Source organism: Pleurodeles waltl, chromosome 6 (genome assembly GCF_031143425.1).
Source record: "Pleurodeles waltl isolate 20211129_DDA chromosome 6, aPleWal1.hap1.20221129, whole genome shotgun sequence".
Taxonomy (NCBI): Eukaryota; Metazoa; Chordata; class Amphibia; order Caudata; family Salamandridae; genus Pleurodeles; species Pleurodeles waltl.
Window position 1 is genome coordinate 762,929,729 of NC_090445.1, and position 25,336 is coordinate 762,955,064.

The 25,336-nt window shown below is 44.0% G+C and overlaps 1 protein-coding gene across 1 annotated transcript in view; it reads right to left on the minus strand.

Annotated features, from left to right (window-relative positions):
- The window catches only part of ACSL5 (acyl-CoA synthetase long chain family member 5), a 125,351-nt gene that overhangs the window by 51,928 nt on the left and 48,087 nt on the right, over positions 1-25,336 (minus strand). Inside the window, exon 3 of the mRNA XM_069239391.1 lies at positions 17,087-17,195. Coding sequence (XP_069095492.1) covers positions 17,087-17,195 — 109 coding nt within the window. The remainder of the gene's footprint in view (positions 1-17,086; positions 17,196-25,336) is intronic.

Sequence of the window (25,336 nt, forward strand, 5' to 3'; positions counted from 1 at the left end):
ATTACGTTTATTGGTTGTTCACCCGCTGTAGAGATCTCCCTGTAACCTTCGGATCAGGTGTCTGCACATAATGACTCAACTAATTATAAGGAGGTCGCTAGAATGTGTACGTTTCAGGTGGGGAATTATCCTTATCATTTGTTTCTACAGGTAATTCAGTCTGTCGAATGAGCCACATAATGTGGTAATTATAAAGCATAAAATTGCTTGAATTCAAAATCTCGTCTGTTTATGATACTCATATCTATATCAATGTTGAAACAAACTCTGGTTGGATATTTTCCATTTTGCGTTACCCTTTGTTTAATAAACATAACACAAAAATAGTCTGGTGTAGGTGGAATAAATGTCATCTAACATTATAAACGTTTTAAAAGCAAACAGAAGCCTTCTTCATACGAAGTGAAATGAAATGGGATGAGACATCCAGCGTAATGGCACAATGGAAAGGAAATCTTGCTTCAAAAAGTGTTTTTTCCCCGAAAATATACATAAAAATCACTCACGAGATACACGTGGATAGAAATATACTTCTCAGAGTGAGATGCATGTGCGTTTTTCCCAGTTCCAAATGTAAGAAAGCTCTTGCTATTTCAATTTTTTTCTAGAGACTATGATAATTTCGGTTTTTATGTTGACTATTGTTGCAGAAACATAGGCATATACTGAATTACAAACTTTATGTAGCCAGCCTGAAATGAGATATTACCTTTTCGGCTGCAACACCTTGTATAATTGGATAGATTCCCCATCCTCTCTTATTTCTTCCTTCTCTGCCAAACAGACGCAGAGAATAACAGTGAAGCTCGGAGGACATTATTATGGGGGTCATTTAGACCCTGGTAAATGGTCTGGTGGCCTGCCCAGGGAGGTGGTGGAGGGCAGAGGCCTATTTAGAGATCCCTGCCTGGAAGGAATCAGCCGCGGCCATAGCATCGCAACTCAAAGCACTCTAATTTGGCAAAACCAATTTATGTAGGGAAAACAAAAACGGGAGTATTTTTAGAAGGGCAGCAAGAAGAATACATCTGGAAATAGGAGAAGTAATAAGCAGATCAAAAAACAGAATGAAATAATAAATAGGAGACTGAAAGAGGATGACGAAAGAAGAGCAGAGAAACAACTTACAAATGGAAGGTAAACAACAAGAAAAAAGATGAAATATTGAGGATGATTGGAAGAAGGAAGGACATGAGAATGGAGAGAAAAAAGAAACAAAATGAATGAAAGAATGAGAAGAGGGGAAGAAAGAAAATGAAATAGATATATAAAGAAAAACAGAGCTATTGCAAGAATGAAAGATGGCACGAAAGAAGGATGCACAGACACAAAGCACATTAGTAATGCGGTATTATTCTTTACAGGGACTAGCCGGCCCGCTCACTCCTCTGAGGCCAACGGCTGTGTGAATCTACACGCACCATCGATCCAGCAGTCTGTCTTTCCCCTTTCTCCCGTTCTTCCCCAGGTGACACTGTTTGTGCAGTTTTTTTTACCTTGACAGGACGTTCTGATTGGAAGATCGGCATTTCCATCTTAGTCCCATGGACTATTGGTAGTGATGTACATTATCCCCACTCATCCACTCCAGATAGAGTCCTTTGCACGCTATCCTGGGAGCACTATTGCTTCTGTTCCTTCCACCATGACTCAGGATGCCTCTGCCTCACTATTCTCCCCCTGAATACTCTCAGGAGGCATGCATGGAAGAGACCAAGAAACCTCCTATCTCATGCTCATCATGAAGGAAACATTCTTTTTTTTATCATTTTTGGATAGATTCCATGGCCTCTCTACATTTACTCATTTTATTGTATTCAGTACTATATTTTTCACCCATATCCTCCTTGGCTCAATTTTGCTGTGACCATTTGGAGACAGATGATTTATGTTAAGTATTCAGGTCAAGCATTTTTGTTTTCTGTAATTTTGGAAATACATAACTATGGCTTCCTTTTGACAATCAATTCTAATCTGCGAGCTAAAGCAGAGAAAAGCCAAACCTGGTAGCCTGTGGGCCTCTAGCATCCATACTTTAGATTGTGCACAGTCTTCTTGCAGTTTAGGATGACAAGAGACACCCTCCATTGAGTGCACAGAAGAGAATATCCAGTAATGTGTCCATAACATGTATGCTGTTGCAAGAGAAACATTTTGGCGGCTCGGCTCGGGATTCCAGGCAGCCACTGATTATAAGAAGCACATGTTAAAGAAGAAACTTCAAATATTTTGTAACACTTGTAGCTGTTGTATTGTATTGTATTATAATATCTTTTTACATAGTGCGTACTACTACTCAGATAAGGCACAGAGATAATTATGGCTTGCTGCGTGCTACTCCAGAACACAGGGTTAGTGGTAATTCCAATGGTTATTAGTTCTTGCTAGTTATTGGGATTAATGGTGTGTCATCTGGAAACCGTTCCGTGTATTTTCTGCAATTTCTGTGGGTCATTAAGTTAATAAGAATTCAAGGTAATCTCATACAGAATGTTAGGAATACAGTGAGTGGGGGAGGCTTTTTGAGACAGCATGCAATGTGAGGATGTCAACAGTCTAGAAATAAAGGTTGCCTGTTGTCAGCTGTGTGCAGGTGCTATTTGTTGTTGCATGTTTTTTTTTTTCCGTATGACTGTCAATGGTCTTGAACAGTTTGTCTATTGATTGGATACATTAATGGCAACGTTTGTTTAGATTGTTTTAAACTTCTAATCTGACGTACTGTGTTATGTGGCAGGTTGTATAGATGGTTCTTCATGTTTGTCTGGTAAGGGCTGGAGGAGTGGATCATTCAGCGATTTGTATTTTTGTAAGGAGCTTGACCTATTTGCCTGTCTAATCTTTGCAGGGATATCATTCCATAGTTTGGCAGCTAGAACTGGAAAAGTAGTGCCACCAATGATTTTCTTCCTGCAAACAGGAATAATTTAACGTGGTGCCAGTTTTAAAAGTAATTTCCTCAATTGGGAGTATTTGGTTTGGCCCTTTACTGGTTATTGCTTTGTGAGTGATTCATCCTAACTTAAAAGGGGATCTTCTTGTAATTTGGAACCAGTGTTGAGCTTTCGGTAATGTAGGGACATGGGTTTGCATGTTTACTTTGGAAGTAGTCTTGCTACTGAATTCTGGATTCTTTGCATCCTTCTGTTGGTTGAGAGTGGAACGTAATCGAATAGTTAATTAAAATAATCAAGTTTAGAGAGGATGAATGATGTCCTTTCTTGTAAATTTAGAGGAATTCAAAAAAGTGGAAAGTTTTGTATAAGTGTTTGCATTGTTTGTTTTGAAAATTGATTGAGATTGCTTGTATAGTTCAGCAGTAATGAAAAATGTAGATTCAAAGACAATTCAGAGATTCCACAATGCTTTGATATTTTTGGTGGTGATCCAGTTCCTCAGGCCACAAAGACAGAGGATCAAAATGTTTTCTATTCACTGCATGTCCATATTTCTGTTTTTGGAGCTGTGTAGTGTGGATCATGAATCTCACAATGTGTGTCAACAAAGCATTATCTCGAAAGACCTGAAGGTCTTACTGGAAGAGTCCGTGTTTCATGTAGGCACCCAGCCAGTTCAGAGAGATGCTCGCACGGCCAAATCAATAAGGACGTTCTAGAGGAAATGGAAAATGGTGAGGTGCAACCCTTGTGTTACAGTCCGAGAAGGAAATATTATGTGATGGAAGCACTATACCATGTTACAGTAATGGTTGCCATCAACAAGCCTGTGGCTAAGTTGGTGGAAAACCATTGTCTCTGTCAATTTCCCTATGCTGACTTGGACCTGCCAGAAAATATATTTAGTAAAGAAAGGACACACACCAAATGGGATTCACGAGGCCCTCAGAAAATACTATTCACTAGAGGGGTTTGAGGTAAAGATTTCAGTTACACCGAAAGGTGAACTGCTTCCTGGCGAGTACAAAATATTTAGCTTCCATCTCAACAGAAGACTCTTCTTTAGTGGACCCACTGGAGAAAAAGAGAGAAGGACCAATGGAGTCTTCCTGTGCCGTCTCGAACTTCATTTTGGTGATCCATTCAAAAGTAGCTGCTTCTGAAGGAGTGTTGGGTATCTATTATCAATGGTAGCATTAATGTCTTTTCCAAATTCCAAAGGACTATGCTAGGGCTTTTCTAATCTTTTCCCTAGAAAGCACTAAGAGCTGCTTTATAAATTGTCTTGTCAGTGGACTCGTATCTTGTTCTCCATTTTCTTTCTAAGTGTTTGCAGTGGGGTTTTTCAGCCAGTAGAAGAGATGGGAACCAGGAAGGAGAAGGATATTTTGATTGGGAGAAGGCCTTTGTATATAGGCTAGTTGGTCAAAAGCATACAAAAGAGAGGAGTTGAATGCACTGATCGGGCACCAATGATGGATCCATAAATTTAAGAGAATTAGTCAAATTAACTCCTGTGATTTTATGCTAAGATCATGATTCCATGGCTGTTTTTGTCGCAGGTGTAAGGTTAAGTGTACGGCCCTTACTGTGAGTAGGACCACTGAGTCTTTGTTGGAGGCTAAAGTCTGCCGATGCTTCAGACAACAATGGTGCCCAGGTCATCCATATGAAAATGAAAGTTCACAATGGACATCAAAGTTACAATATGGAAAGTGCAATGCATTAAAAACTGGGAAATGTAGAATCTATGAAAACTGGATTAGGAAATGATATGACCAGGTCACGGGAATGTCTGCAATCAGAAAAGGCAGGTTGGAAAAAATATGGTCAAATGTAGGCCCCTTATAGTGAGCAGGACCACTGACTCTTTGTTGGAGGTTAAAGTCCACCAATGCTTCGGACAACAATGACGTCTGGGTCATCCATAAGAAAATTAAAATCTCTCGAAACTGTAAAATGAACATACTGTATTTTTAGTCGAGCTACTACCTTTGCCAGTAACTCCTCAATTTTGATGAATTAACCCCGTCTCCCAAAGAAAGAACATTTGTCAGATACCTTTAGAGAGAGGAAAATATACCTTCTGCCTCACTCAAGCCCTCAAGCTTTTTTGTAGTACTGAAAAACCTAGAGAAATAAATCACCGCCACTCCACCGCCATTTTCATTTTCACAATCCAAATGTGCAATGGAATAGCCAACAGCCGAGCCTAAGGCAATGTCTGGCCCTGATAAGTTATCCAGGCATGAATCTGTGATAAACAAAACATCCCAATAGTCATCCTCCAACAAGGGCCAGATGCCAATTTTATGTTTAGATAACAATGTTGTGTTGATCAGGCATGCCCTCACATTGTGAGTCATACGATGTTCAGGCACAGCAGACTTAAATGCTAAGTATATAACCCCGCCCAGCCCCTTCTGATAAAGTGAGGCAACCACTTTTTTGGTGTAATAATAAACTGGCGACGGGAAACGTCCGGAACAACTACGCCGGAACTATGCTTGCATTAACGGCTCCCTTTCATTTTTTTCATGTGTGGGGTAATTTTGTATTTAGGGCGGGTGGGGTGGGTTTTTAGGGGTGGGAGTTCGGGGTAATTTTGTATTTAGGGCGGGTGGGGGATTGGCTTTTATGGGGCGGGTGTGGGAGTAATTTTGCATTTAGGGAGTGTGGGGGGTTGGGTTTTTAGAGGTGGGGTGGGGTCGGGGTAATTTTTGTTTTTTTTAAGGGTGGGGTTTGGGGTAAGACATGGTCAAGTAAGTGGGGCTGGGAGAGGGTTCTGGGTAGTTTTTAGGGGTGGGGTGATTGGGTTATTTTTTTTTAAGGGTAGGGTGGGGGGGTCGGGGTAGTTTTATTTTTAGGGTGGGTGGGGGTCAGGGTACTATGGTTTTCATGGTGGGGGTAGAGGGTCGGGTAATTTTGTTTTTAGGGGCGGGTGGGGGGTCAGGTTTTTTAGGGGCAAGTGGGTGTTTGAGGTAATGTTGTTTTTAAGAGCAGGCACTTTTATTTTTGGGGTGGGGGTCAGTTGTTTTTAGGGTGGGTGGGGGGGTTGGAATAGGTTTTAGGACTCAGGGTGGGAGGGGGTATCAGGTTATTTTTTTAGGGGCGGGTGGGGAGTCAGGGTAGTTTTATTTTTGAGGCAGGTAGGGGTCGGGTAGTTTTATTTTGTGGGTGGGGGTCGGGTAGTTTTATTTTTAGGGCGGGGTGCTGGGTCGGGGCTATTTTGTTTTTAGGGGTGGGTGGTTTTAATTTTTGGGTGGGGTCAGTTGTCTTCAGGGTGGGTGGGGGGTCAGGGTAGGTTTTAGGGATCAGGGTGGGTGAGTGTTATTGGGGTAGTTTTTAGGGGTGGGTAGGGGGTAGGGAGATTGGGATAGTTTTATTTTTAGGGCAGGTGGGGGTTCAGGGTAGTTGTATTTTTAGGGTGGGTGGGGGGTCGGGGAGATGTATTTTTAGGCGGGTTGGGGTAATTGTGTTTATAGGGCAGGTGGGGGGATGGCATGTGAAAACCACGCATGCCATTCCACACATGCCTTTACTAGGCATGCCTTTACAACATAAAATTGTTGTAAAGGCATGCGTGGCAAAGGCATTCGTGGAAACAATGCAATTGTTGTTCCGACCGCGTTCTTCAGGCATGCATGTTTGGCGCATGCGTTGTTCCATCATACATCCACTGGCGACACTGACAAGTACTGCTTGCCACTGAATGGACATTAGACGTGGGCTGACTTAAGCGTATGACCAACAACTACAGCACAAAGAAAAATTGTGTCTCTTGATGTAAAAGGGACAACATAAAGATGGCTACTATGTCGAAAATAGATTTTCCCCAAATTTTTCTTCAAAATTCAACAAACCGTCAATTTTACAAAGTTAATCAAAGTTCAGAGTACATCAAAATAGAAAAAAATGTAAAGTGCATTAAAAACTGGAAAATTGATCAAATCAGAAGTTGATTGGCTGAGGCTTTTATGGAGGTAGCATTATCATTCCATTATCAGAAGAGGCCCTTTTATGGCTTTCATGCAATTCAGTTGAAGTCTGCTGTAGAAGACTTAAAAGGAAATTGAGGTGGAGTTTTTTTTTTATCCTAAACTTCCTTTGCAGGCTCTGGTTCACTCTCTCATAACAACTACCAGTAACGTTTCCACCCAGGTCCACCTAGGCTTTCCCTACCACCAGTCACTATATCCAATTGAAATCTGTAGGTTATCAGCAACTGTAGACCTCCTATCTTAATATACAAACTGCAGATCTAATGTTTCTTTCCAGTGACAACTAGAACAGGACATCTGAGTCCCAATCTTATGCACTTGCAATGTATTTGATACAGACAGAGCACTGCATCCACTACTAGATGCAAATACAACATTATCATGCCAGCAAAATAAATCAAATGAAGGTGCAAGGGCAGTTAGCAAAGGGCGCTCTGTTTCTATACCAGGCTAGATTGGCAAACAACAAGCCCTTTCTAAACAAGAAAGCCATAAACCAGCAAATACGATGTGGTTTGTATAAGTAAAGTAAATACATGAAAGAGGAACTCCAGTTCTAATCTAATAAAACAGCTTCTTGAATTCCATCATCTAAACCTAAGGAAAACCCAAATGAAATGCTGTCATCATCCACGACATGCTATGGCCCAAAGAATGGCGAACCACAGAAAACACATGAAAGCCAGTAGTTGAAGGGGTTGACCCAAAGCCCATTCTCTTTGTGCTTCTTTCTGTACTTTTTTGAGGAATGGATAAATGGCATTTGGTCAGCAAGATAACAAAACCATTTTGAAGCCACATCACAAAATAGAACAAGCATAAGCAAAGCCAATAGGTTTCACCTTTGTTTTTCTTTTGCATTCTATCTTACTAACTGGATTAGGAATTTGAGAAAGCGGTTATAATAATGTTTGTTTTAAATTTAATAAACCGTTAATAGTTGTTGATATTGTGATGTATGTTCAATTAATATCCCAGGGTTCAAAACTTGTAATTTGTACCTTGGCATTGTATTAGAGTATAGTAATGTGTAGTTAATAGAGTGCCACTGCATCTGCTGCACCATTCAAATCATGTCCCTTCTAAATGCAAATACTGCAATTATGACTGCCTGTTGAGCAGTACAAGTTTGCAATATTTAGTGTTTTTAGGAGTTATGACAGCTTTTGGCCCCGGTGCCACTGCATCTGCTGCACCATTCAAATCATGATCTTAGTGCCTGCAAGATAACTGCACTTCTGACTGCCTGCTTGAAAGTAAAATTGAGTAATAATTTGTGTTTAGTGGGAGCCCTAGAGCCTTTGGACACTGTGCCACTGCATCTGCTGCACCATTCAAATCATGACCTAGAAATAGGACTTTTGAAGTGCACACAACCAGTGGAAGGACACCAGCTGGCAGCCACTGACTGCCAACCAGAAAGGGTACTTGGTCCAAGCGCCAGGGAACAGACGACACCAAGGAAAGAAGAGAGGAAGTTTTGCCCGATGATGTCAGAAGCAGCAGCTGCTCAGTCAGAAGTAAGAAAATTAGAATGATTGGTGAAGCCTACAAATGGTAAGTAATATGTAGCCTGTTGGCGGGTTGTAAGCCCTTTAAAGATTTTTTTTATTAAAACCAAAAGACTTTGCAAAAAATATAAGAGCTTGCAAGTTTTGCAGCACTGCTTTCTATGCTACTTGGTTCCAGAAATCACAATCACCTTATTATTCACCCACTCTTGGTTCCTACTGGTTGTCCCCTTCCCAAACCAATCCAACTATGCTACTTAAATACAAGCATGCCCATATAATTCTATGTCAGGACCGGAGGCTCAGATTATGCTTCTCTTTCCATGCTTTATTTTTTACAGCAGCCAATGAAAATCATGGAAAGTAAAAACTACATGACCCGATATCAGTCATAACACGTGATAAACCATAGAGGAGGAAGCCTATAAAGTGTTGCATCACACCAAGCCACTCCTCTTTCTTTGCTGCTTCGCAGCCAGATAAGTGTGATTTCCTTTCTTACTGTTATTTTTAAACGTGTTGGGAGTGGGCTTTTCCCCTCATTATAAGCGTACATTGGAGCGCTTTTCATAAGTGGAGTGTGAGCAAGGGAGCGAGGACTCGCACTCTCTGCGCAGTCCTGTTATGCCGGTGTGATTCTATTCCTTTCTTCTATTTTATTATTTTATGACCCGTGCTCTGCGTGAGTGCGTTTTATGGGGTCTACGTTTCCCTATCTCTCCCCGTCCTCACCGCATGTGCACTTCGGACGCGCGTGTGAGTTTTTTCACCTTCCCCGAATGTCCTGTTTCTCGTGCCCGATCGCTCTACCGGGCCGAGTATTCTTCAATTGTTTCTTCCCCCCGGGGCGCCACTTAGTTAACGCTTGTCTCAGAGCGTTGTTCTTGGATTCTTTCACGCTCGTCTCGGAGCGTTGCATTTGAATTGTTTATCCTTCCCCGGGGTGCCGGCTTTACAGCGCTCGTACCGGAGCGCTTATTTGGGATTTTTTATTTTCTCTGAACCTCCACAAGGGCATTATTAGAGGCTCTGCCTCGTGTGTACTAAGCGCACCAGTGCTATTAAGCCCCTCGTCACGGGGACATTATTAGAGGCTCTGCCTCGGGGGAACAAAGCGTTACATCGCTATTAAGACCCTCTGTTAATTTTCTCCACCGGCTCAGCTCCCATCTACGCCCCAGTGCTTGGACACTGGGGTTGAAACAATTCTTATTCAGGCTGGGCCTGGTTTAAGGGCGTTTAACCCCTTCAGGGCAGCTCCCTCCACATCTAAAATTTTGATTTTTTGATTACTGCCCTGATTTATTATTTTATTTGTTATACTGCTCCTCGGGAGCTCACTTCTGCTGTATCTCAGTATGGCTGGCTATGATGACCAAGTCGAAGAATTATACTATATGGATGATACTGCTGGCTCATTTGACCAGGACTTAGTGTATGCTCTAGACGCAGGTGTGCGTCACTCAGTTAATCAGGCCTTGGCTCAGGCCATTCAGCCCATCAAGCACCATCTTTTGGGCTTGGTAGATCAACAGGCTTGGGCAGCCCCCGTGAGCGCCCCTACCATGGGAGATCCTTCCTTTGCAGCAAACCTGCAGCCTGCTAAACAGTCTTCTAACCCGCATGCTGCGGACTTCGAATCCCTTATAAGGAATATGGCAAGAGAGCATGATTACAATGCGGGATCACAAAAGAAAGCTGTTAATGATCCAGCCTCTTCTTCTTCTTCCTCTGAGCACTCCTCCGAGCAGGATGACGCACCTCCTCGTAAATGCAAGAAGAAAGCTCACCACCAGGAAGTTCCTACCCCTAAGGTGTTGACTTTCGAGCCAGAGGACATCGTGCATCCCAGGTCTTCTCTGTGGTTACCACCCCCTGAGGTGGCAGGTTATGTAGAAGCCCACATTAGACACAGGTTTGATAAGGATATTCACTCTAGATTAAGATCTGAGTGCCCCAGACCTGATTTTCCCTCCAAGGTTACCGAGACTCCAGAGTTGGATCCTACCCTAGTAACTTTCCTCAAGAAATCCGCTAAGGATCCTAAGAAGGCTATCGATCGCGCCTGGCGTGGATGCCAGGATAAACTTTTAGACATTTCCGGACCTCTAACTAAGATCCTAGAATTGGCCTTTCAAGCCAAGGAATCGGGTGATCCTATTAACCCAGATATTCTGGTAGGCTGGGCTCAGAGAGCTCTATGTTTCTTGGGCAATGCTAATTGCGCCATCTCATCTGAACGACGCAGATCAGTTTTGATGAAGCTAGATCCCAAGCTGGCGGACCTCGCTGCATCGAAATCAGGCCCCGTGGCCCAGGGTTTGCTTTTTGGGTCTCCCTTCATGAAGGAGCTTTCTAAGTTCGTTTCCACTTATGCCAGTCTGGACAAGGCACAAGGATCCATCTGAGAGTGCTACGTCCACTTTTTTGAGGGGCCGGACGCTACAGAGGGCGTGCCTTAGGCCGTTTCAATCAACAAGGCCCCCATCGTGGATCCTACCAACAAGGAAGAGGAGGCTATCAGGGTTACGACTCCTCCTCGTCTACCTTCTACCCGTCAAGACCTAGGTATGGTCGAGGCAGATTTCGTAGGGGGAGATCCAAAGGACAACAATCTTTCTCCCAGGAGTCGGGAGCCACAGGTGAGCTTGGTCTTGAGTTCAGAAGTAATATTGGGGGGCAGAACTCAGAAGTTTTTGGAGAATTGGCATCTAATTTCTTCAGATGCTTGGGTCTTAGAGACTGTGCAAGGGTTCAAGCTAGAATTTTACGAGTCCCCTTATCAGATATGCCTTCCAAGGCAGGGATATTTTTCCCTTCAAGAACACAGTCTTATTTCCGCAGAAATGTCAGCTCTACTCAAGAAGGGTGCAGTTATCAGGGTTCCCCATCACCCTTCAGGTTTTGTCAGCCCAGTGTTTCTTGTAGACAAGAAGGGTGGCGGCTCGCGCCTAGTTCTGAACTTAAAAGACTTCAACGGTTTTTTGCTATATCGTCATTTCAAAATGGAAGGTATCCATTTACTGAGAGATGTTCTCCAGGAGGGAGACTGGTTAGTCCGCTTAGATCTAAAGGACGCTTACTTGACTATTCCTATTTTTCCTCCACATCGGAGGTTCCTTCAGTTCTGTTGGGAGACCGAATATTACGAGTACAAGGTTCTCCCCTTTGGTCTGTCCTCCGCCCGTTGGTGTTTCACGAAGGTTATGCGTCCAGTAGTGGAATTCCTTCGCTCCCAAGGGGTCAGATTAATTGTGTACCTAGACGACATCCTAATCATGGCCCAGGATCGGGACCTTCTGTTAGATCATCTCGAATGGTCAGTGTCTCTTGTTCAGAGTCTGGGCTGTATAATCAATGCCCAAAAATCCGTTCTGGTCCCCTCTCATCGGATAGACTTTCTGGGGTTCCAGATAGACTCATTACAGTCTCTTCTGATTCTTCCTTCCGGGAAGATCCGTTCAATCAAGAGAGAATTGAGGTGTCTATTATCCAAACAGACTGTTTCCTTGAGAGCGATTGCTCGCATGGTGGGCCTGCTTTCTTCTTCGATTCAGGCGATATTCCCGGGTCCCTTGCATTACCGAGCCCTTCAACGATTGAAGATTTCTCATCTTCAGAAGGGCCTCCGTTATGCAGATCAGGTTCCCCTGTCAGAGGAGGCCTGTGCAGAGATGCATTGGTGGCTCGATAATATGGAAGCCTGGAACGGCAGAGCCATATTCAGCTCTCTCCAGGATGTAGTGATAGAGTCCGACGCCAGTCGTTGGGGCTGGGGAGCCCGGTGCGGCTCAGTGTCCATGGGAGGCAGATGGTCCAACGCGGAGTTGAGTCTCCACATAAATTGCTTGGAACTCCTAGCAGGCTCTTTCGCAATCAAGAGTCTTTCTCCCATCAGAGCGAATTGTTGTATTCTCCTTCGCATGGACAATATCTCGGCAGTGAGATATGTCAACAAGTTGGGGGGAACTCGTTCCCGCATTCTGGCGGAGATAGTCAAGGAGTTCTGGCACTTTTGCCTTCAGCACAGGATTTCAGTGGTGGCGGAGTACCTCCCTGGGGCCAGCAACTTGGTGGCCGATTGGAACTCTCATCACCTGAGAGACTTCAGCGATTGGAGGTTACATCCCAGAGTTTTCCAAACTCTCTCTGTTTGCATCTCGCTTCAATCGGCAGCTGAAATGTTTTTTCAGTTGGAGGCCAGATCCGGAGGCATCAAGGACGGATGCGTTTCTTCAGGACTGGTCTTAGGAACTGAGTTATGCATTTCCTCCCTTCTTAATGATACCCAGGGTTTTGGCCCAGATCAGACGTCAGCAAGCGGAGTTAGTCCTGGTGACGCCCCTTTGGAGATCTCAAGCATGGTTTCCGGTAGCAATGAAACTGAGTTGCGATCATCCGATCATTCTGCCCTTCCGGGAGAATCTCCTCCAGGACCCTCAGGGCTTGTTACATCCATTGATCCTGTCAGGCCAGCTATCTCTGATGGCATGGCATCTTTCAGGGAAAGATGGGACATCCCAGGGCTTTCGCAAGAGTCTTCCGAATTCATTGCGGGTTCCTGGTCCTCCAGTACTCACAAGAGATACGATTCGGCGTGGAAGCGATGGAGTGCTTGGTGTAGTTCTAGGAGTGCAGATCCTTCTTCAGCAGGTTGCTGTCTGGTCCTGAATTTCCTTTCCTCCTTAGCAGCGTCAGGTCTGTTATACCGGTCTATTAATAATTATAGGTCTGCTATTTCAGCAGGACATTTACCAGTGGAGGGTAAACCCATCGGCGAGTCTCCAATTGTGTGTAAATTAAGAGGGGTATCAGGTTAGCTAATCCTCCTCGTCTCTGTTATTCGTCCCTTTGGGATGTTAATATTGTCCTTCGTTTTTTAGAATCCTGGCCTGCTAATAGATATTTGTCTAGGAAACAGTTATCAGCTAAACTCACCATGTTGTTGTGTTTGATATCTTGTAGAGCACTAGATTTGGCTGGGAGAGTTTTTTCTCCTGAGGGAGTCTCTTTTTCCATTTCGCGTAGAACCAAATGCAACCTGAAGTCGCTTTCTTACCCCTGCTTTGTAGACAACCCCAAGCTTTGTGTGGTGCAGTGTCTTAAAGCTTACGAGGTGAGTACAGAAGAATTTTGTTCTGATATGGGGGGTAAATTACTCATTTCTTTAGTTAAGCCATATCATCCTGTTTCCTCAGCCACTCTTGCTAGATGGATGCGTTGGTTGCTGAGTGAAGCAGGCATTGATATTTCTAAGTTTGGTGCGCATTCTGCCAGAGGAGCTATGGCATTGAAGTCTTTGGCTTTGGGTTCTCGTTTAGAGGACATTTTAAAGGCAGCAGATTGGTCTTCGCCTTCGACTTTTAAAACTTTTTATTATAAACCTATTGTTGATATAGCCTCTGTGGTTGTGAATCAGCTTTGAACAAGCATAATCTGAGCCTCCGGTCCTGACATAGAATAAAAAAAATTCTAGCATTCGCGCTAAGAATTTTTCAATTCTATTAAGGACACGGAGGAGAGGATTATCCCGCCGCACTGTATATATATGATGGTGGAGTTTCATGTTATTTTGTTGATATTATGTGCAAGTTACTGTACTTCAGTGCTATCCCACCCTATTGAATAGTTGATATAAGTATTTCTTATGTTGTTCAGTTTTTATGGCCTGGTTTTTTCATTTTTTCTAGGAAATGTTGAGAAGTAGTGCGGACTGCCGCGATATCGTTCTTCTTCCAGTCAAGTGGGATGCCAGTTCATCTGTTTTCAGGATTTTCGTTTGCAAGTTTATGTTAAGACTTTGACTTTTCTGTTGCGAATTTTGGACAAAGAAAGAGGAGTGGCTTGGTGTGAGGCAACACTTTATAGGCTTCCTCCTCTATGGTTTATCACGTGTTATGACTGATATTGGGCCTTGTAGTTTTTACTTTCCATGATTTTCATTGGCTGCTGTAGAAAATAAAGCATGGAAAGAGAAGCATAATCCTCGCCTCCGTGTCCTTAATAGAATTGAAAAATTCTTAGCGCGAATGCTAGAATTTTTTTTATTGCTAATCTCAGGCCATACCTACTTACCTGCTGTGCTGTTTCCTCGCTAACTCCAACTTTCTGTAAAATAGTTCATTAATTTTCTGTTTTATGTGCCCTTTAACCCCTGACCCATTACACACTGGATCTCTGAAAGGCAGGATCTCCAATTACCTTAATAGTATTCTAAATGGGATCAAAGTAATTGTGAATTGATTAACTTGATATTAAAAACCTGTGAAATTTCAATAGTACATCTTGCGAATAACCGTCATAAATAACGGAAAAAGATTAAATACCCTTCGGAATTCAATTCTCTTATCATACACATTGCATTCCTCTGTCTGAGAACATCCTGTTCTGAAACAGCAAACCGCTTCACTTCATAACGTGCACGCTCTTCCAGTCCATACACAGTGTTAGTCCTTTGTCTAATTTGTTCATTATTCCGTACCGGTGATAAACATGACCGCCATTTTGCAACAGTGTTACTTTCATTGCACACAATTTATAAATTAGCAAAAAGGACAGAAGATTATCGATTTTCTGAAAAGAAATAAATTATCATGTCGTGCATAAACGGAAGTAGGCCGCTCGGTATATCAAACATTTATTGAATAGAGTGTTAATATTTGTATTACTAGTGACACATGCTATCAACAGAACAACAGAAGCATAGAGCAGCTGACTTTGAAGCTGGGGAACCAGGTTTGAGTCTTGGCGTTGGCTCAAACTGCTGTGATTCTGAGCCAATCTCGTAATCTCTCCGTCTGTCTGTCTGAAATGCAACTGGTGCTCAAGTAAAGTGGTTTGTTGCCTTTGGTCGAGTTTGTACTAAACACACGCACTCTATGAAGTGGGGGGACAAAAGTAAAAAAATAGGACCTCTGAAACATGCGTGGCCAGTGGAAGGACACCAGCTTGCAGCCACTCACCGCTAACAGGAAGGGGTGCTTTGTCTAGCTGTGGGGGAACAGCCAATGCCAAGGAGAGAGGAAGTTCTGCCTGATGACATCAGTAGTGGCTGCTGACCAGTCAGAAGCAAGAAAAGGAGAGTGACTGGTGAAGCCTATAAATGGTAAGTAAAGTGTGGGTGTGATGTAAGCCTTTTTAAGATTTTTTTTTATTAAAAAAAAAAAAAAACACTTCACTAGCACAGCACAAGCACTGTGCAGGCGAAACCTAAAAATGGAAAGAAGAGAAAATGTGTCTATTAATGCAAGAGATCCCAGAGGAGTATTTTCTTCCAATGTAATGATACAAAAAGTCCCTCCCACGAAGAAGGACTGTGATAAGTACGCATTGATCTAAAGAAAATTACAGGCAAATAATCAAAACTCTGCACATGCTGGTTGTGTTTGTTGTCTGTGACTACATCATTAAGCAAAGCAAGACATTTGTATTCAGTGATACACTATAGAATTTAAATAGAAAATATTTTACATTTATGTAGGTCTCGCCTACAGCAGCACGTGCATTTTGTTGCAAGACATATCGTCAGATTTCAGTGAGCCTCGGGCCTGCCCACTGCTTACCATTGTCACTCCAATTTGCTTGCTTCTAATTGGTTAGCATGTGTGGGCTTCACGTCCTAACCTTGGGTATGTCCCTGCCCTGGAGCATGGACCCATTACTTGTGTCCTTCTACTGCTTTGGTTTTAGGTGCTATTTTTGCCTTTTTGTTTAAGCACTCTACTAGAGCAGGTGTGTTTTCCAGCTATCTCCCTTATGTATATCTCCACCTCTGTCGAGTTAACTCATCTTGTGCTTCCGCTGCCTATGTGCCCCCTGCTTTCCTCTATGATGCCCCTGTGTTGCTTTTTTTGCCCATGTGCTTTCCTCCCCAACTTCACCTCTAACCCCTTATCTGCTTGCTCCCACCCGCTTCCTTTTTTTTCTTTCTTTTTTTGTTCCCACCTTACCCTGTGTGTACCTTTCCCATGACCTCCTTGTTTCTTACCAGACCTGTGCCCCTGCGTTGCTTTGCACAATTCCTCCTGTTGCTTCCCCCACGCTACTTTTTTTCGTTTAGTGATACAACCAGGATCGAGAAACAAAAATAAAAAAAATGCTTGCATTATTTTGTAAATGCCGCTGGCTGTATATGGCTTCTTAAGTAGGCTGCACTGCATCTGGGATGCTGTACAGCATGGCTAGAACCACTGGCAAAGCCAATAGCCCCCAAAGGCGAGCCCTATTGGCTTTGCCAATGCGTGTGTAACAATAAGCAGTAAGTACACTTTTAGGCAACTCATCTATTATTTAATTTTAAAATATGGACAGTTTTTGCAGTGCATGCTTTCTTTGCAGCTAGTGATGTACATGCCGAAAATGTTATACTTGGACGGTATACGCCCCTTCAGGTTTATTGACAGCAGGCATAGTGCTCCCCTACTGGCGCTGTGCTGCAGTTGCACTTGTCAGCAGAGGACCATGGTTCATAAAAGGGCCCCTGTAACTTCCTTACTATTCCTATTTTTTCCTGGTATTACATTAATGATCTCAAAACAGTATTACTTACTTTCTAGTATTGATCTAAAAACTGCTTTATGCGAAAGCCATTGTGTATATCAGTTTATACAAATTACTCGTGGGATCCATTTTTGCTTGCTCTGTGTGTGCTTGCACATGGATTCAAATGACTTCTTACCTGACACACGCTTCCCTCGCTGAAAAACTTCATACAGTGTCTTTGCATCCTCATAGTAGTAGGACATCAGCTTGTCATCCTTTGACAGGCCACTTCTACGCGCGCCACCCTGCATGGCACAAACAAGGTAAGTGGAGAATAAGAGTCCAATGCGGTAAAGATCTTTACATACAAACCCCACTTTACATAACAGTGGGAGAAAGGACATTGAATGAAACATGAGAACAGTGTGTAGGAGCAAAAACTTTTCTCGTGAGCACTAGAACACCATATAAATCCCTCGAAAAGATGGTATTGTATTGAACGGCAGGTTCGTGTTTTTTTGTTTGGATGGCAGTTGCACGCTAGGCTGGGACGTGTGACACTGGGACTTGATTGCAGGTATAGTGGTTCTCCCACTCTCACTTTCTCTCTCCGTCTATGATATGCTAACCCTATCGTTAATGGCAAGCATAATCTTGAAGCTCACCTAAACTCTTACCTAAGGCCTGAGTGTAACTAACTGAGCCTCTGCACAAGTTGCAAGGCAGGTCTGTGGTGTGATATTTCTCCCCAGCAAAGGACATTTCACCAAACGCGCCTATGTAGCAGGCCATGTAAGGGGCCTGAATACTGCAACATGCCGGTCTCTTTCCACTTAGGCGCATTGGACTAAAGTAAAGGTGATTTCTACGATTTAGACAGATTTGGGTAAGCTGTTTACAACCACAGATATGTATCCCTTCATGCTCAGCTGCAATAAGCAATACCTGGTGTCTTCGTGGCTGGCAACTGAAGTCATGACGCCGCCACATCAGAGTGTCAGAGGTGATTTACTGAGGTATATGGGCTAGTTGTGGTGGTCCCTTGCCTGCCAGCCCCTACTGACAAACATGGAGCGCCAAAAGCAGAGCATAGAACACTCAAGTGGAATGCATGACGTCATAAGAGCAAGCGTGCGCGCAGCACTGAAGAGGCACCTGCCCCTGGGACGCAGACGTGACGTCGAGGTTAAACATAACAACAACTAATCAAATGTACGCATAGCATGCTGTGACGCAGGAAAGACTCTGATTTTTATTTGGTGCACCCCAGCTTCAATGAAAGGGAGGGCAGCTTTCAATATATAATTTGTGGAAGAGTGAAACATAACTGCTCAGAGATCCCGACCAGCAGCCAGGCAGTCTTCTTGTTCTCCAAGCCTCAATGTTGTCTGAGCTCCCACCAGTTCTAAAGGGGCAAGTAAATGCACTAATGGGGCTATTGGAGAAGACATATTCAACACCGGCGGGGGAAATTAGCACGAGGGTAAAAATAACGTTAGACAAAAAAACACTCACATCCACAATTAATGTCTACCCAAATAGCTACCATATCCGTTTAATCTTACGAAAGGGCGTGCATTAGCTTGCAGGTCTATCTGTCGACGCGTACATTAGTCACTCGACGGCAGTCAGGTTTTTTCCAGCCAGTCCTGGCATAAATAAGATATCGTTAGCTTCCCCTGGAGTTGCCTGTATGTTCCGAGGCCTATTCTACCTGCATACAAACACAAACCTGCACCATTCACAGTAGTTTATGGGATATAAGCCACATGCTGCCCGTTGAGAGTGATCATGCATTGCTTAGCATTGGGCAAAGTTCTGGGCTTTATCAACGGTCCATAATATAGTACCCCAAGCCCCAGATTGGTAGTAAATCCCGCATTTTCTCTGCTGCGGTTAAACTATATGGGAAGGAATATAATTTAAGCTACTATGAGTGACAGTGGTTGCCAAAAAATAGTGCAAGCTGGACAAAAACTGCATTGCTATACCCGGCTTTAAAGCGTCAAAACACCATGGTGCATAGGTGAGCCTGCAGTGTCTACTAGAGTATTTGTATTCGAGGTACACCCTCAAGTACTAATTCCTAAGTGTAGAAAACCGCCAAAGTGTCAGACATATCAAATGTGTGCTTCCGTTTAACACACATATTTCACTAGGCATTAGGATGCGGGGCCAAGCAAGATGATGCTACTTCAGTAGGATTTTGTACTAAAACCTATGTTTTTTTACACTGTTCAGTCTAGACACACCACCACCATTATGTGAATGAATGGGAGGCTGTTACAATGTGGTTTTGTAGCTGCACGAGGATTACATTCTGGTGCAAAATAGCTTTTATAGGCAAAAGTTGACAGTTGCTGCTGTTTGTGCTGCTTTGCATCACAGAAATCAGCACAAACCTTTACGTGAATTTGGTCCCTGCAGTCCAAACATTTCTTGCCAATACAGAAGAGTACGCTATTAGTATCCAAAGAACATGATGTCACAACTGGGACCATCTAGACTGAGGCAACCCCAGTGTCTACGCTGTAATGACTAGCGCATGTAGAATAAGTCATATCTATAGTTAAGCCTCTCAGTGTGATATTTCCCTTGCCTTTAGCAAGGGATCTGGCTGGAACATTCGTTGGTTTCTCATCCGTATCAGACTGTGGTAAATCGCACTGAAAACGAGCATCGCCTTCTGTAACGTCTTCAAGTGGCTCGCATTTGGGAAGAAGAATCAGATCAGCTATAAATCAGTATAATAGTGGGGAACAATATGAAATTAAAATAATGAAAATGAGACAGAATAAAACTCGAAAACATATGTTTTTAAATTCATTACTTGGTACAGTGAACATATATAATTGAGCACTGATTTAACACAACCGAGAAAAAGGGTGCTTACAATGATTGTAGGGCACAGGAATGGATGAATAAATGTCCAAGTGGCGAAGTGCCACTATTAAAGATTACATTGATCCAAATCACTTGGGCAAATTCAGCCTAAATGCCCTCCTGGCTGGCGATCTTCAGTGAACACTATCTGGATGTGCCAGACAGAATTGATGCATAGCTGAGTTGAAGGAATTTTAGATCGAGCTGCCCTCGCTGTGCACTTTGACACCTAAATTGAAGTTTATCCTGCTATATTCGTTTATCAAGGTAACTTAGGGCCTCGATTAGAGTTTGGCCAAGCGGCGCTCTGAAGTTTAATGTGAAGCTCCCGCTCCACCAATTAAACAGTTCTTCTGCCTCGTTTAGAGATGGGGAACCAGGTTTTCAGACGGTGAAGCCTCAGTTATCTCTGCCCCTTTCTAATCTTCAACCAGGCAGTCATCCACCACAAGGCCACCCAAAACACAAACATGAAAGAGGAGAATGAGGGGTCTTTAGTAATAGTGCTCTAGTACATGGACACTAAAACCAGGTTGATTAAAATTCCCACAACTGTATTAAGGGGCAGGAGAGAGAGCCGCATGGCTGGATGCGGCTGCAACACAGGGACCAAGAAAACCACCCACCTTTTCATACACATCAATAACACCTCCACCTCAAGGCGCTGATCCCAGACCAAAGATGATGAATAACAATAAACATTCCTTCCATGGTATTTTATTAAAAGGTACCACTATGTCAAATATAATTCTGTCAGCACATCACCTAGCATGCTTTTGCCTCAGGAACAGAAATGCCAAGGCAAGGGTGTTTGCACTTCTTTTTGAAGAGGAGTAGTAACCCTTCTGGGGTCAAATCTCACAACCAATGAAATCCATTTATAAAAGCTCAGAGTAAGAATGAGTTCTTCCTCTCAGACCCCCATTTAGACTCAGGTCATTAATTGTAAAACCTCTACAGATATGTAGTAATAATAATCAATGGGGTGATCCTCTAGCAGTGCATTAATCGTCTATTCATCAAGATAATTATTCTGACCATCTACTAAGGCAAGCAGAACTATCCAACAAACTGTCATTAGAAAGTTACAATGCAACTACCACAGTACAAGCTTTTACAATGAAACCAGATATGAGCTCTCTATCTTGTGGCATAATATTGTGACATGAATGGAGTCATGATACCACTGGCCAGAATTGCAGGACAACTCCCCACACAAATCAGTTACATAGGAACTAAATATTTGGGCACTGCTATTATTAACAAGTGGAACGACCCAGAAAATTAATCTAAATGATGGTTATTCTTTTTAGGTCTCACCTAAAAAAGGGCTCGAGCAGTCTTGTTCAAAAACCTATTCTCTGAAGTACCAATGCTCACACTGAGTTTTGGGTCAATCCATATCTTATTATTGTGTGGCTTGCTTGTCAATCTCATTTGCTTGCTTCTTTTTCAATGTACGTCAATGTACTTCTTTATTTTTGTTGTGTTTATCTTTCCCTGCATCATAGTTTCTTTACCATCCCTTTGACTGGATGACTTGCATCCAGTAGCAGTTTGTCCTTTGAAGGAGTAGTGGGGTTGGTACACACATGAACGTGCACTTCCACCATTCCGCTCATAAGCATAGACACATACTGAAACCCACCCATTCACAAGCAGACACACTCACAGCCACCTGATCATAAGTGCATACACATACAACACCTACCCACCCACCCACGAGTAGACTCACTCACACTCATCCAGGTGCACAAACATGCTCATACCTACCATTCACAGGCCCACACTGGAAGACACCCATTCACACCACACGTGCAAATACCTATACATATCCATAGGTACACACATGAACCCAAACATTCAATATGCACTAACTGGGCTGCAGCAGTGATGGCAGGATTCGTAGGTAGCAGGAAGAGAAAGCGTGAAGGCTTAGGAAAGAGCTTTGGCTTTGGGGAGGGAAGGGAAAGAAAGTCCTGCCGGCTGCCCTCATTGGGTAACTTTCCCATGGGTCAACCAATGAGAAAAGGAGCTTCCCAAACTCATCACAGAATGGATTTTGGTCAGGGAGATATGTTGATTCAACACCACTCTGTGATGAGTTGAGAAAGAGTGGTTTGAGGTGTCATTGATAATCAGCCCTGAACACTTCAGGGCTTAAACCTGAAACACCCAGTGCTGAATCTATCAGTGACAAACCCCTTCTCTTGAGGGGGGTATCTTAGAAGTACTTTGCTGGGCTGATGATGTAACTGCCGTGAAGGCTGTGAGATCTTCAGCCTGGCAAACCTTGGCTCAGGAGCCCGCTGCCTATTCATTAGAGCATCTAAAGCACCTGGCTGGCTGACCTGATATGGTGAGTGTCTGTCAGGCTGACTTTAACTGAGCTTGACAGACACCATGATTTGAAAAGGGAGGGGTAGAGCCCAAGCACCTGTAATGGCAGGTCGCCACTGTAGGAAAGTACCATCTTGCCTGGCATGTTACCCCCATTTTTCACTGTATATATGTTGTTTTAGTTGTATGTGTCACTGGGACCCTGGTAACCCAGGGCCCCAGTGCTCATAAGTGTGCCTGAATGTGTTACCTGTGTAGTGACTAACTGTCTCACTGAGGCTCTGCTAATCAGAACCTCAGTGGTTATACTCTCTCATTTCTTTCCAAATTGTCACTAACAGGCTAGTGACCATTTTTACCAATTTGCATTGGCTTACTGGAACACCCTTATAATTCCCTAGTATATGGTACTGAGGTACCCAGGGTATTGGGGTTCCAGGAGATCCCTATGGGCTGCAGCATTTCTTTTGCCACCCATAGGGAGCTCTGACAATTCTTACACAGGCCTGCCACTGCAGCCTGAGTGAAATAACGTCCACGTTATTTCACAACCATTTTACACTGCACTTAAGTAACTTATAAGTCACCTATATGTCTAACCTTTACCTGGTAAAGGTTAGGTGCAAAGTTACTTAGTGTGAGGGCACCCTGGCACTAGCCAAGGTGCCCCCACATTGTTCAGAGCCAATTCCCTGAACTTTGTGAGTGCAGGGACACCATTACACGCGTGCACTACATATAGGTCACTACCTATATGTAGCTTCACAATGGTAACTCCGAATATGGCCATGTAACATGTCTATGATCATGGAATTGCCCCCTCTATGGCATCCTGGCATAGTTGGCACAATCCCATGATCCCAGTGGTCTGTAGCACAGACCCTGGTACTGCCAAACTGCCCTTCCTGGGGTTTCACTGCAGCTGCTGCTGCTGCCAACCCCTCAGACAGGCATCTGCCCTCCTGGGGTCCAGCCAGGCCTGGCCCAGGATGGCAGAACAAAGAACTTCCTCTGAGAGAGGGTGTGACACCCTCTCCCTTTGGAAAATGGTGTGAAGGCAGGGGAGGAGTAGCCTCCCCCAGCCTCTGGAAATGCTTTGTTGGGCACAGATGTGCCCAATTCTGCATAAGCCAGTCTACACCGGTTCAGGGGACCCCTTAGCCCTGCTCTGGCGTGAAACTGGACAAAGGAAAGGGGAGTGACCACTCCCCTGACCTGCACCTCCCCTGGGAGGTGTCCAGAGCTCCTCCAGTGTGCTCCAGACCTCTGCCATCTTGGAAACAGAGGTGCTGCTGGCACACTGGACTGCTCTGAGTGGCCAGTGCCACCAGGTGACGTCAGAGACTCCTTCTGATAGGCTCCTTCAGGTGTTAGTAGCCTATCCTCTCTCCTAGGTAGCCAAACCCTCTTTTCTGGCTATTTAGGGTCTCTGTCTCTGGGGAAACTTTAGATAACGAATGCAAGAGCTCATCCGAGTTCCTCTGCATCTCTTTCTTCACCTTCTGCCAAGGAATCGACTGCTGACCGCGCTGGAAGCCTGCAAACCTGCAACATAGTAGCAAAGACGACTACTGCAACTCTGTAACGCTGATCCTGCCGCCTTCTCGACTGTTTTCCTGCTTGTGCATGCTGTGGGGGTAGTCTGCCTCCTCTCTGCACTAGAAGCTCCGAAGAAATCTCCCGTGGGTTGACGGAATCTTCCCCCTGCAACCGCAGGCACCAAAAAGCTGCATTACCGGTCCCTTGGGTCTCCTCTCAGCACGACGAGCGAGGTCCCTCGAATCCAGCAACTCTGTCCAAGTGACCCCCACAGTCCAGTGACTCTTCAGTCCAAGTTTGGTGGAGGTAAGTCCTTGCCTCACCTCGCTGGGCTGCATTGCTGGGAACCGCGACTTTTGCAGCTACTCCGGCCCCTGTGCACTTCCGGCGGAAATCCTTTGTGCGCAGCCAAGCATGGGTCCACGGCACTCTAACCTGCATTGCACGACTTTCTAAGTTGGTCTCCGGTGACGTGGGACTCCTTTGTGCGACTTCGGGTGAGCACCGTTTCACACATCCTCGTAGTGCCTGTTTCTGGCACTTCTCCGGGTGCTACCTGCTGCTGAGAGGGTTCCTTGTCTTGCTCGACGTCCCCTCTCTCTCCTGGTCCAATTTGCGACCTCCTGGTCCCTCCAGGGCCACAGCAGCGTCCAAAAACGCTAACCGCACGATTTGCAGCTAGCAAGGCTTGTTGGCATTTTTTCGGCAGGAAAACACTTCTGCACGACTTTTCACAGCAAGAGGGATCCATCCACCAAAGGGGAAGTCTCTAGCCCTTTTCGTTCCTGCAGAAACCTCAGCTTCTTCTGTCCAGTAGAAGCTTCTTTGCACCCGCAGCTGGCATTTCCTGGGCATTTGCCCATCTCCGACTTGCTTGTGACTTTTGGACTTGGTCTCCTTGTTCCACAGGTACCCTAGATTGGAAATCCACAGTTGTTGCATTGTTGGTTTGTGTCTTTCCTGCATTATTCCTCTAACACGACTTCTTTGTCCTTAGGGGAACTTTAGTGCACTTTGCACTCACTTTTCAGGGTCTTGGGGAGGGTTATTTTTCTAACTCTCACTATTTTCTAATAGTCCCAGTGACCCTCTACAAGGTCACATAGGTTTGGGGTCCATTCGTGGTTCACATTCCACTTTTGGAGTATATGGTTTGTGTTGCCCCTATCCCTCTGTTTCCCCATTGCATCCTATTGTAACTATACATTGTTTGCACTGTTTTCTAAGACTATACTGCATATGTTTGCTATTGTGTATATATATCTTGTGTATATTTCCTATCCTCTCACTGAGGGTACACTCTAAGATACTTTGGCATATTGTCATAAAAATAAAGTACCTTTATTTTTAGTATAACTGTGTATTGTGTTTTCTTATGATATTGTGCATATGACACTAAGTGGTACTGTAGTAGCTTCACACGTCTCCTAGTTCAGCCTAAGCTGCTCTGCTAAGCTACCATTATCTATCAGCCTAAGCTGCTAGACACCCTATACACTAATAAGGGATAACTGGGCCTGGTGCAAGGTGCAAGTACCCCTTGGTACTCAATACAAGCCAGTCCAGCCTCCTACATTGGTTGTGCAGCGGTGGGATAAGTGCTTTGAGACTACTTACCACTCTTGTCATTGTACTTTTCATAAGAGAAAAATATACAAAACAAGGTCAGTGTATATACACATAG